The sequence below is a fragment of the Branchiostoma lanceolatum genome, chromosome 2 (genome assembly GCF_035083965.1).
Source record: "Branchiostoma lanceolatum isolate klBraLanc5 chromosome 2, klBraLanc5.hap2, whole genome shotgun sequence".
Taxonomy (NCBI): domain Eukaryota; kingdom Metazoa; phylum Chordata; class Leptocardii; order Amphioxiformes; family Branchiostomatidae; genus Branchiostoma; species Branchiostoma lanceolatum.
In genome coordinates, this window is record NC_089723.1 from 5,613,175 (window position 1) to 5,626,485 (window position 13,311).

A 13,311-nucleotide genomic window follows, 5' to 3' on the forward strand; every position below is an offset into this window, starting at 1 on the left:
CACTTACTCACCCTCACTTACTCACTCACTCACTCACTCACTCACTCACTCACTCACTCACTCACTCACTCACTCACTCACTCACTCACTCACTCACTCACTCACTCACTCACTCACTCACTCAGGCCGACAGCAGCATCAAAATGTGCCCGGTTCTCTTCAACCAGGGTCAGTGAAATCACTCTCCTGCACTCACTCGCTCACTCTCAACCTCTCTCTCTCTCTCACTCACTCACTCACTCACTCACTCACTCACTCACTCACTCACTCACTCACTCACTCACTCACTCACTCAAAAGCTGGTTCTGAGGCTGCCCCGCAGACTACAGGCCCGCAGCATCAAGATGTGCCCTGTTCTCTTCAATCAGGGTGAGTGGAATCCTTGTTAACATCATCTCCTGACTGGTTTGGTCAGACAGAAATCACACTGACAGACTCACTGACTCACAATAAACAATCAACAATAAACTCACTTGGTTGTTTGTTCGTTCGGACAGACAGAAGTGACTCACTCCTCCCTTGCTCACTTATTCATTCACTCGTTCATTCTGTCAAACAGAAATCACTCTCACTCTTTCACTCTCACTCACCCACTGACCCATTCATTCTCACCCATTTATTCATTCACTCACTCACTCATACACTCACTCACAAATGAAAAGCTCACTCACTCACTCAAAAGCTCACTAGCTAACTAACTAACCAGCTAACTATTTGGTTTATTGATTGTTATTCCCCGTCTTGTGAGGGTTAGACATGCTTGCACTTTTGTGTTTTGATGGCAGACTGCTATGTGCCTCTGTCCTGTGTGTGCAAGTGGGCAAGTGAGCAAGTGTAAAAATAACAGTTGTGCTTTGACTATGCCCAGCCTTAGTGAACCTCCACCAGAGCTGGGATGTGGATTTTGTGAATGCTGTCCAGATGCAGAACAACATCAACCAGCAGGCCATCCACGACACCCAGGCCTTCTACAGGAGATTCAAGTCAGTTCTGTTCAAGTCTTCCTTGCCTGTTTCATTCTTCACTTGTCAGTTGAAGTGCTGTCCCTATAGGTCAACTGGTAGCTCCTGGTTCCAATTAGTTTCTAGACAGGAGACCCTTGTTCAATCCTGGGTCAGGACATTCAGTCAGAGCTGCACCCGTCTTTCAGAAGGGACGTAAAATGGGGGTCCCAGGGTTCGAGAAGGTCCATGTTAAAGGGAAAGGGCTAGCAACCCCTCCTTGTGAAAATATACCCTCTACTGAAACAGCAAGGAAACTTGCTGCCCTATGTGCCACTGAGGCACTACAAGGGTCTGAATGATCAATTATATGAGTGCGTAATACTATGTAGCATTTTGTATACCTTACAGCTACTAAATTTCTCTCCTTTTCTTACAGAGGATTCCACCTTGACAAGTCGAAGCTACCGAGTAACCCCAGTGCCAAGGTTGTAATGTTGGACAAGGTACGCTATATCCACTCACTGTATTATCTGTACTATTAATTGTGTTTGTGTTGGTGTGTGTCCATAGTTATTTGATTACTAGTATAAAGTGACAGGAAAATGTCACATTGTATCATAGGTGACCAAGTCGCTGATGTGACAAGTGCTATATTGATTCCTTTCAGCTTCTGCGACCTCTGAACTCGTCTGACGAACTCCTGCGCCAGCTGGACACTCTGGTGATGCAGGGGAAGAAGAAACAGGGCTTTGGGATCGACCACGGGCTGGGTGTGGGGCTTGTCTCCATCACATCTGAGTTCTGCTTCAGTGTGGGGGCCTGCAGGCTCCTTATGTGCAATACCGGCATCCACAGGTAGGTGGAGCTAGACTACAGTAACTGTTCCTTAGCTATAGGACTGAGTGAGTCGGGAAAAAGAAATGAGTCTGGTGGTGGGGCTTGTCTCCAAATTCACATCCGAGTTCTGCTTCAGCGTGGGCGCCTGCAGGCTCCTTATGTGCAATACTGGCATCCACAGGTAGGTGGCGTTAGACTACTGCTCCTACGGCTACTAGCTATAGGACTGAGTGAGTCAGGGGAAGAAACAGGGCGTGAAGAGGTTGCGGCAAAAAACGCGAGCATAAAACCGCAGCAAACATTTCCACTTTTACAGTATTTCCTTGCTGTGTGACGCTGGCTTAATGCTGACTTGTTGAAAACTTACTATCTTCAGGTAAAGTTACAACTTATAATAAGAAATTTCACTGTGACATTTTATCTTTTCACAGAACCTCGTGTGCAGCTACCTTGGAGCAGAGCATAATCCTGACACGTTGCCATGGGTTACCATCCCGTTACCTAGCAACGGCTGCCCACATCATCAAGAACCAAGGGGTCAGAGTTCAAAATGAAGCTAAGCACCCCAGGATAGAAGACAACACACCTGCAGGAATTCCCAGGTACCTGATGAATAACGTTTTGCTTCTATTTCTTTTAAAAACTTTATATTTACTTTGCAAGTCACTGTCAGATCTGCACTGGTCACACAATTATTTCTTTGTTTCAATTGTCTATTTCTATTGTCTAAATTGACAGCATTGTCTAGTGCTAACATTTATGTATTAATAAGTTATTTGCTATACAGTCAAAACTGCCAAAGAAGACAACTCAGTGGACGAATAAAGTCTGGTCTGATCAAATGTGGACAGGTGATCACTATAGACAAAATTCTTTTGAAAAATTATCTAAGGGGCCACCAGAATTGGTCACATTGGCCAGGTGGTCCTTATGTAGAGGTGGTCACTTGTACATGTTGGACTGTAACTACAAAATATTCTTTTTTGAACAGGCTGTACAGTTTGTGCCAGGACAACAGCAGTCCAGAGGCAGAGGCCAGGAAGCCTACCTGACATCCATGGTGCTACCAGTGTATACTGTCATGGTGTACATGTACATGTGCAGTCCAGAATTTGTGTCTTCAATAATGTTACTATAGATGGGCTATTTAAAGCTACAGTTCTCACCAAAGTCAACCTCAGAATGGACTATAACATCTTTGACAATCTAATATAGTGTATATTTCTATTGACATATTTGAATTTTTTAAATATTTTATGATAGTGGTTGTGAAATAGCAATGTAAACAAACACAAACAAAATAGAAACACACATATATTTTATACTACATGTACATGTACGTTTACTTGTATACTAGTGTGTTCTTGTATACTAGTAGCTGTTAATTTTGGAAGAGAATTCAGCTACAATACCTGACAAGTGTACTTCATATGCATCAGTAACTAAGAAAAAGTTAAATATTGGAATGTCATGACCAGTTTTGTCACTCTTGTAGAGACTGGTCATTGCATTGTTTATACAGTCAAACCTGTTTCGGCAACCACTTGGCACAAGCAACCACCTCCAGTCACAAGCCACATTAAAACAGCCTTGTCCATTCTTACATAGTCAACCCCACCCTGTCCTCAGCAACCACCTGTTCTAAGCAACCATTTCCTCAGTCTCTTGAGTGGTTGCTGGATCCAGGTTTGACTGTACTTTGTAACATAAAGTAATGATAAACCTGGTCATGGCAATTTTGCAGCAATCTGCCCTCTGAAAGCACTAACTTCTTGAAACTGTTTTATTTATAATTATGTACTGTTTCATGCTCAAGCAATCAGAATTCTCACCTTGATCTTGAATTTTGATTATTGAATGTCAGTCTTAGATGCCAAAGGTATATGTGCAATAACTCATACTGAAAATGAGTCAGTGTTGCAATGTTGAATGTCAAATTATGTTGACAATGATAAGCTGATTTGCTTTTATATTTTAATGTATTCCCCATATTGTACTTGTATTCCACCAGATTTAATACTGTTACTGTATCATTTAGCAATGACCTAGGTTCAAACCCTGGCTAGGTCATACCAAAGACGTGAAAAATGGTAAGACTGCCTTCTCTGCTTAGCACTTAGCACTTACAAGAAAGAGTATGGAAGTTGAATACACACCACTACCAGTGGACTGTGCCTTACTGTAGTGGCCGGTACATGTGCGGCCCAAGGGCTATAGAAACAGAAATGGGCACCGCCCCTATATATGCCAAAAGGTATTGGAAAAGGATTTTAACTAATATTGTGCCATTTATGAGATAGTCATGTACAATGTATTTTCTTAGAGCAGAGAGTAGGATTGTGCCATGGTAGGTCATGGATAATGTACAATAAGAAGTAGCACTAATGTTATACCAATAAGACTTATGAGGGACCAATGATAAAACTAGGTGCTATAAAGGGTGCTCTTGACTCCTGTTACAGGTAAACGAGTGTTGAATTTCCTAGGACACTCAAGTCATGTTATGTCCACTGCATGAAAGTTGTAGAATTTTTAATGTTTTGCTGACAGAAGAATATCAATCTTTATAATGGAGTACATGTAACTGTTACCATAGAGTTGGTACTGTTGTTCACTTTTTGGCACTTGATAAGATGTGCTCCCCAGCAGTTGTTCACTAGTGCTAGAATCACATTTGAAGAGTTGACACACTAAATAAGTGTTGTAACTTTGTAAGAAATATTATACAGGGTAAAACAATGTACCTCTGATGAGTAATATTTATGTTAGTATTGACAAAGAAATACAAGCTGGTATTGTTTTTTTACGTTTGAGTGCATAAAGACGAATATGTCACACAGGGATACATTTTGTAGCCTTGAATTTCTTGCTCTTGTGCTCTGGAATTCTAGCAGAAAAAGGAGTAACGTTATATTTTTTGGTCAGGAAATGTATAACTCAAATCATTAACATTGTAAGATCTGTAGTAAAATGAAATTTCACTATATTAAAGATTACTGGAACTTGCAAATGTACATTTAATTGTATTTCATGATAAGGCTACACCAAGTAATTTTTATGGATGACGTCAGCGCGCGCATTGATTTTGGTCTGTTCCCAGAAAAAAAAAAAAAAATTCCGCTTCCTGTAACTATGATCAAAGAGTTACGACAGTGCTGCAAATCGAAAGAAACAGAACAGGACAACAACTGCTGTTCAACTTCAACTGATTTATTCAAATTATTGCTTTTTCATGATGAATAAAAGAACTGTTAGTTGTTACACTGTGTTCTCTCATTCAATTTGTGTCCTAACATGTGTCGTCGACTATTATATTTCAAATCTAGGCATCTTGTTTTTTTCGGCCATTCTTGTTTTTTCTTCGCGCTCTCGCATTAGATTTAGGGTCTCCAAAGGACGTCATCCATAAAAATTACTTGGTGTAGCCTAATTGCGAAAGCATACACATACCATGGTGCCTGCATGCATATGTTAAGGGGAACAAGAGACATTATCTTGTAGTCATTTAATACCATCAATCTGATCTTCATGTTAGAAATATTGTGAAATTAAAATATGCACAAAGTAGAATGATTTTTTCTGTGATATTATTACCATTGACCTGGTATCCTTTAAACACCTATGAGTAGGTGTCTGGCTGTAACGTTAGTTCGCAAAGGAACAACTCTAAAAGTTCCCAATTGGTAAATTCGAGATAAGGGTATCTCCCTCAAATAAAAAGAGATAGATTGAGCAAAGAAAGAAAAAGAAAGGAACAATTGCAACAAAGCAATGTTTCACCTATCAGGTTCTAGTCAATGCATATGATATTAAATAGAACCGCTTTGTTTTCACGACGATTGAAGGGAAAATATTAAGAGTCTACTTCTCGCCAACGCACCAAAAATGTGTAAATGTTACGTGTCGGATGAAGCAGGCATTGCTAGGCAAACCTGCTTTCCTCACCCCCGTGATATAATGGAAGAGCCCATAGCCTTCAGGAAGCGAGGACATTACTGTAAAAGGGAAAATGTTGGCGGTGGTTTTATGTTTTCGATTTTCTTCAAGTAAAAGCGCCCGCAAACATTTTTCTTCAGTTTTCTGCCCACATACCCTCTTGTTTCATCGCGAACTTAAAACTACCGCGAACACTCTATTTTCTCCCTACCGCGAAATTAAATCCCCTCTTTTACAGTATACAGTGTCCTTACAGGAAGTAAATACCAAACATGTTATATTTTGTGGTCACAAAATTCTGAGAAGACAGAAGACCTCACATGGCCTTTCCGAGAAAGTTGCTCAGAAGGGGAAAAAGATTTGACGAGGCCAAAGTGCTAATATTGTTAGCTGTACAATACGCGTGACGTGCACATGTCAACATCACCACCCTTATACGTCATGTTTATTCTAGTGATGTTTCCTGGTCAGCTTTCCGCCTTCTATAATTAACGATATGTAGTCAGCTACTATGGCTCCCTTATAATAGTTTAATAGAATCCTCTTATCTACTAGGGCGCGATCATGCTTGAGCAAGTTAGATAATTCGCGCGCTTAACAGGTGCCTGAGGGTCTTTTACCTGCAAAAGTGTGCCCTTTTGACCCAGATACGACAGTGACGACATCTTGCGATAGTATATTGAACTGCAGTTTAATGAAATTTCACGACAAAGTCGATCTCAATGGGGAACTTTTATCCTCTTTCGCTTCTGAGAAATGGCTCTTTACTGTTGTAGTGACGTAATCGTAGCGTTTTAGACACACCCAAATATAAGTACACAGTCAGTGCAGCGTAGAAACCACAAACTCCAGAGGAGGAAATAGCCCTCGCTCTCACACCAGGAAAATTTCCGCGACACTTGAATTGGTTGCAATTGGATTTACGAGCAGGAAAGATGTATGCGAAGAACGAATACATGCCATTGGAAGTTGCAAAGGGCTTTTCCAAGTTTGCGAGCTGTCTAAGAAGCACCGCTCTCCTGTAATAACTACGCCGGCTATAGGGAGAATATTTGCCAGTGCCATAGGGGAGCTTGGCCAACCATCATGAGGGCTTCATTTGGAGGGGCAAATTTTAATCTTCCCGCGGACTGATTCTCCTGGCCAACTAGTCCCTTTTTGCCAAATTCTACGATTCGTACCACCGTAGGAAGGCCTGGTGGAGGCCACTCCTACAACAGGTACGCCCAACCGGCGAGCCTTCCTTCTGCGGCCCGGGTGTCGCGCCCTGCGGGCATTGAGTGTTACTGCAGGAAACGTAGTCTTCGACTCTCCAGATGGGTACTAGATCTATACGTTTTGATGGCCTTGTCAGGCCAGGAAAGTGACCTCCATTCCACTTGCTCGTGCTCGGACATTCTTGGATAGGCTCAACGACGGCGCGACGACTTCAATACCAATGGTTTGTCAAGGAGGTTTGTCGCGACATGTGATCTGAAGATATTACACATTAGTCAATGACAATTACAACTAAACTGGATTACAAAGAGTATTCGGATACAAAAACGCTGGATTACCATCCGCTGCGCTTGGGGACTCGGCTACAGAGGTAAGCTTTTACTTCTTTGACTTTCTTGCAATCTTGATGGAACAGTTCATTTGCACGTTAGGGGAAGTGTTGAATCAAGCTTTTGCTATCACCTCACTGGGTAATGGGAGGTAAAAAGCGCTGGTAAAACTATTAATTCTTAAGGTTGTGAAACATTTATGAAAAGGCTGCAGTCAGCAATTTCAATGGACATAACTCATAAGTACAGATACAGATAAAGATGTTTGGCAATTATTTTTTTAGGTATGCGTTTCAGGACAATGTCCTAAGTACATGTAGGCCGAAGAAAAACGCGGTACCTCTCTTGCATGCTTCCTTATTATGAATAGAAGCGTCTTTGAAATATTATATACAGTTACCAAAACCACCTGTGTGCTTCAAACATATTTCTTGCGAAAATATTCTCCTTCCTCAATTAAAAGACCCGCCACCGTTGAGAACTTGCAAGAATGGAATTTACCCACAATGCACCTTTGATTAATCATTGAAACAGGTAGGGACGAAATGAACATTACGTAATCGCACCCTTCTCAAAAATTGTGTACAGCTTTAATTAGTAGGAAATTGTTATAATTACGCCTATGATGCCACTTTTCCGATTTCTGTCACTACAATTTTCCCATAATCCTTTCGGAAATGACGTCAAGACATCCAGACAAAGTACACACAGAAAAAAAGTTTGACAACGCCTATTGTCAAACAAACTTGCAATACATCATTATATTTGTGACTGAATTCAGGGCGTTGGTCCCCAAACCCGTCCCCAGTTTCTTATGTATAGATAATATTGGCATTTCCTCTTCGTTCTTTGCTAGAATAAACACAATAGAAACTTCGCCAAAACAAAAACAACTAGAAAGGGAGTTGTCGTAACTGTCGCTGGCATTTTAAAATGTCATTAGTTCTCGGTGAATATAAGGATCCCTAAATAACTCGTAGATGTGCCCTTTTTCTACTTTTTCTATGAAATGTCGGTCTTTGAGAATTTTCCACTAGTTTTGAGAAGAAACTAAACACGCTTGTGAAAATAATCAGTACACAATCCAGGTACAAACCTGTACAAGTGACAACCTCTACATAATAAGGCCCATCTAGCCAATGTCACCATTTCAAGGTGATCCCTTAGATAATTTCTTCCATTAACACAAGCACTAATTAAGATTCCTGTCTCTACAGTGAACACCTGTCCACAGAGACCATCTTTTATTCGTCCCCTGAGTGGTTCTCTTTGGCAGTTTTGACATCAATGACATGCAAAATATGCATAAACTCAAAAGCCTTTCCTTTCCTTGCCCCATTCTTAGACTTAGAGTCCTGAGAAAGGGGTTTCCCCTCAACTGTTCCTTTAGTCATAGAGTAAAACGATTAGTCGGCTGAGTACACAGTGATCGTCATTTCCTAGAAAACATACTGAATAGCAGTAGCTTACCAGGTAAAACTAACATCTGGGACTGTATCGAAGCCGCTTAGCTTCAGTCATTTAACATTGTAAAGGTAGGGATTGTTGAGGATTGTATTTTCTGAGCAGTCACATGGACATCCATTGGTCCAGTCAAGAAATCGGTCAGGAAATAGATAAATAAGAAATAGTTGTGGGATTTCTTTTATGGTGGCAGTAGTGAATATAGGTATAAAGCAACATTGACGGATCGAAAGTTAAAAACTAGCTGATCGAAATGATATCCATGCACGGTGATCCATGATCTACATCGACTGAATGTTCTACAAAAAATATTTGTTGCATGCACCTGTACAAAAGTAGTGTCACATGAAGACCATCTAATTGAAAGAATAAATGCTGTGTTGGATGACACTTGATGTATGAAAGAGGTCACCATTGATTGAAATTTTCATATATGAAAACTGCAAAATGAAAGCTTTCTCTCTGGTAATTTCCTAGATTTTCTCTATTGTTTGTCCTTTTCTTCTTTCTCCACTCTATAAAGTTTCTACCTTATGTTTATTTTCTCAGCTGGTTTCTGCATTACTATTATATGCTTCTACTATTACTATCGGGATGTACACACAATTAAAGTTGATTTGATGCAACAGTTGTCTAACTTATAAAGATACTGTAATGAAAATAGAAATGACGAGCAAACACAATCAGACGACTTTTTATTTAATTGCCCTGGTGAACTTTGGCACACCCAAAATATTACAACAGTTATTTATACTGTACAGTCAAGATATGTGAAATAGGTCAAAGACCAGTACAACACACGTCTTTTATATAATACCAGTTCAATAACAAACATGCTAAGGTGTGTACCAAATCTAAACTATATTCATTTGAAAACAAGAGCACCAAGACAACCTTTTCTATGGATTCATACAGTCATTTACACAGCCATTTCTACCAGTGGATTTATACAGGCAAAACTGCACAAGAAGACCACTCATGGGACCAATAAAATGTGGTCATTATAGGAAGGATTGTGGTTGTGTCAACGGGGAAAAAGTATCTAAGGGACCACCAAAAAGTGGTCACATTAGAAGTCCTTATGTACAGGTGGTCACTTGTACAGGTTTGGCCATTCATATTTCAAAGACTTTGTGATTTCATTCGTACAGAACTCTGTAACATGACTAGGGAGAATAGCGCGGTTGAACACACGTACAGCCAACCGCCACGTCTTCCCACTCGTCCCTATACCTGTACCCTCCTGACTTCTTCTTTTTCCTCCTCAAAACCAGTTTCTTGATCTTAACTGGAACGCAGGCGTAGTTGTAGTTCTGTTTGTTAGTTACCGGGTCCAGACATGCGGTGCATCGACACTTTGCCTGGGCCATGTCGTGGGGGATTCGGTTGGGGTCGTGGTCTATGTAGTAAGACCACGGGCAGACAGATCTCTCACTCAAGGGCAAATTATGGAAATCTGCGGTGCGATTTTCGGGACAACTGTCCTGTGTCACTTTTTGTAACACATCCTCTTTATGGTTATTGGTGACAATTCCGAAAAAGCCCTGCTTCCGACTGGTAGATTTGTGAAGATGTGAAGGCTGGCTTGTCACACGTGCTACTTCAGTTTGCTCTTCATTAAACGCTTCCGTAAGATGTGTTTTTTCCTGACTCAGTTGGCCTTTCTTTTCTATGCTTTTGGATGTATTGTGTCTACGCTTCTTTCTCGATCTCCCTCGCTTGCGGAAATTTTGCCTTCTTCTCTTTCTTGTTGCCAAACGCCTGGAATATCTTTTGGTAGAGTTTGTAGTTTGAGTCTCAGTTTCTACCGTAGAGCTGTTGCTGTCGAAATCATTTTCAGCTGTTCCGTTAACATTTCTGAAATCAGAAATTTTACTGTCGATGTCATATTTCCGTCCTTTGAAATGATCACTGCTATGTAGACCGGTGTTGTTTGTATCTGTAGCTTGCTTCTGTTTCGAGTTGTTCTCAAAACGAGCACACTTGCGTCGTTTTGATTTTGAACCCTGTCTAGATCTGGAGGCCCTCTTTGAAGAGCCCATCTTCTTTCTACGACGACTTTTTCGGCTTCTTCCCCTACTCTGCTTTCTCCTTCTCTTTCTCTTGCTGTCTTTGTTCCTTTTCTCAGCCTGTGTTGTCTTGTCAGTTGGTTCTTCTTTCTCATCAGTGTTGGGATTTTGCGCTCCAAGTAGTAAGCCTGGACTGTGGGCGCCATGTTGTCTTCTTCCTCTTGATAGTCTATGTCCTCGTCTTATGATGGAGACAGCGCGGCTAACGTTTCTTTCTGCCCCCTCCCATGTGTCGATGAACCCTTCGACTTCGCCCAACACGGCTGTGTCACCCGTTTTGACTGATATCTTAGTCGAATCAGAATGATAGGGAGTACGATCAGAGTGTGCTGGTTTCGACTTTCCCTTAGTATGAGTGGCATGCCTTCCTTTTTCAGTTGTACAATTTCTGTCAATGTCGCATTGCCTTTTAAAAGGTTGTGTTATATCATCAAACTGCCAATTTGGCTTAGTCTGAGTGTTCAAGATGTTATCTGCCTTGATTTTCGTGTCTTTGCCATCGCTGTTCTGATCAGTTTTTGGCATGTCTAGTTTCACAACATTGTGTGCGGAATTTTGCCCGCTGTTTTTGTAACCGCTTCTGCTTGTTTCGTTCAAAGTAGTAGTAGTGTTACCCTTCAAAGCGTTCCGTGTCATGGGTGTATTATTTGTGAGTTTCATGTTCCGTGAGTTATTTCTGTTGAAAGTTTCCCAGCGCGTTGCTTTCCGCCTAAGAAAGGGATTTCTCGCGGGTAACTCCCTTCCCAGTCCAACATTGTAATCAGATCTATTGTTCGTGTTAGTTGGAGAATTTAGCCCTTGCCCTGAGCTATCTCCTACAGATACTTGGTGTTTACCTGCGTGTGTATCACCACTTGGGGGTTCCGCAAATTTCTTCGCGACGTTTTGTTGGAAAATTTTCGTGTGAGCTTCTTTCTTAGGGGGAGGGGTGGTGGGAAAGATGGCGGCCATGTTGGCCACCTGTTCAGTTTTTGAGGGTTCGATAGAAGCTTTGCTTGTGACAGCTTCATCTCCGAGTAGCTTTTTGCTTGAACTGGGCTTCTCTAGTGCCTTGAGACCCAAGGTTTCTGAAAAGCCGTTGATTTCGTTCAATTTGGTAGCTTCATGCGTGCTTTCAAGAAGATTGTGGTCAGTGACTGCCATGTTTTTTCCTGACCTCGTTTTGGCGTTCTTTCTTTGGACAAAAGGCGATGGTCTGTCGTCCCGTTTGTCATAAAATTCCCCTCTGTTGTCCCCGTAGCGTGTTTCTGAGAAACTTTGCAAACTTCTTGGGTCCACACTCATGTACAGCACTGCCCATATGGTCACAACAAGAAGTACCAGCGGCCCTAACACCTGCAGATATTAAATGGAATGAGTAAACATGAAACAGTGATCTACAAACTACCACTGCAAGTGCGTATCGCGCTATCCACAAATACTGTGCAAAAGTCTTAAGTTTAAATATGTTCATGAAGCTTTCAAATCGTCAATAACAACAAGAATAATAGAAACTCTAATCTATACTAATCTTGTAGCTGCTTCTTTTCCATATGGGTTTCTTAGTAATCAGAATTTTTTCGCATATCCCAATTTAGAGATGTTCCTAAACCTTGAACATGTTTTTTGTGTGACCTGTACCAAGGAGGTTTAACCTCCTTGCCTGTACTTAACCCAGTGGGCCAAAAATGTGCAATAGAAATTATTAAAGATATTCTTTAATAATGATGATATTTAGTAATAACGTGAAACTTCTGTATCATTTTGACGAAATATCTCTCCGATTTTTTAGAAAAAGCAGGACCCGGAATTTTCACAGGGTTCAGCTAGCTAGCTAGACTCGCGCTATCAAGAGATATCAACAAGTTCCTCTTTGTGCACTTGTGCATTAAATTACACCTAAATTTAGATCCAATGCTAGACTCGTATGCAATTTTGTTTTCTTAATCTTTTGGGTAGTGGATGTTTCAAGAACTGCACCAGGGGCAATTTAGCCTTACTTGTTCTCCCTCCACTACTATAGTTTACTCACCTTTGTCGCCTTCATTGTGCCAGCAAGAAAGCTAAAGCGACACTTGAGAAGGATAAGTAATAAATATTCATGAAGGTGGTGGCATTATCAGCAGTTAAGACGTCGCACAGGTCAGGTCCAAACTATTTCTGACTTGTTGTCGGTGTCATGTGAGCCACAATGGCGCAGTCCCACTGGGTCGGGGACACGTCATGCAATGGGTTGTGTGATCACGTGACCCTAAAGGCTGATGACGCTTATGACGCACATCTTGGGTCACCTCCCTCAAGTTTTTAGGGTTTGGGTTTGTTTGTTTGTTTGCTTGTTTCGCGTAAACAGGAAACCGACTTTGGGCGTAACACACCAGTTTTTGTACAATAGGTACAAGCTGCTCACACTGGGATGCTCACACTGGGATGGACCCCATCTCTTTTCGATAAGTATAGCGGGTTCTTTAGACATTAGAACTAAGTAGTGTAAGTGACACATTACACTCGACATGTTCAATAATTTATATACTTGTA

General features: G+C 41.2%; 2 protein-coding genes across 2 annotated transcripts in view; one reads left to right on the forward strand and one right to left on the reverse strand.

Annotated features, from left to right (window-relative positions):
- LOC136426553 (phosphatidylinositol 3,4,5-trisphosphate-dependent Rac exchanger 2 protein-like) overlaps positions 1-2,917 on the forward strand; it is a 30,914-nt gene extending 27,997 nt beyond the window's left edge. The window contains exons 31-36 of the mRNA XM_066415218.1: positions 19-168; positions 869-983; positions 1,381-1,447; positions 1,612-1,799; positions 2,213-2,383; positions 2,773-2,917. Of these exons, the coding sequence (XP_066271315.1) occupies positions 19-168; positions 869-983; positions 1,381-1,447; positions 1,612-1,799; positions 2,213-2,383; positions 2,773-2,833 (752 nt within the window). The 3' untranslated portion in view covers positions 2,834-2,917. The remainder of the gene's footprint in view (positions 1-18; positions 169-868; positions 984-1,380; positions 1,448-1,611; positions 1,800-2,212; positions 2,384-2,772) is intronic.
- A 6,977-nt stretch (positions 2,918-9,894) lies between these two features.
- LOC136426554 (uncharacterized) lies at positions 9,895-12,999 on the reverse strand. The gene is made up of 3 exons (XM_066415219.1): positions 12,809-12,999; positions 10,809-12,132; positions 9,895-10,127 (listed from the first exon to the last, which is right to left on the reverse strand). The coding sequence occupies exons 1-3, from the start codon at positions 12,821-12,823 to the stop codon at positions 9,895-9,897; spliced, it is 1,572 nt and encodes a 523-aa protein (XP_066271316.1). The 5' UTR covers positions 12,824-12,999.
- Positions 13,000-13,311: the final 312 nt, after the last annotated feature.

Excerpts from the sequence above, each read along its gene's own strand:
- LOC136426554 (XM_066415219.1), bottom strand. Across the intron at positions 10,128-10,808 it reads AAAGAGAAGGAGAAAGCAGA|ACCACGACCCCAACCGAATC; the intron begins GTAGGGGAAGAA and ends CTTACTACATAG.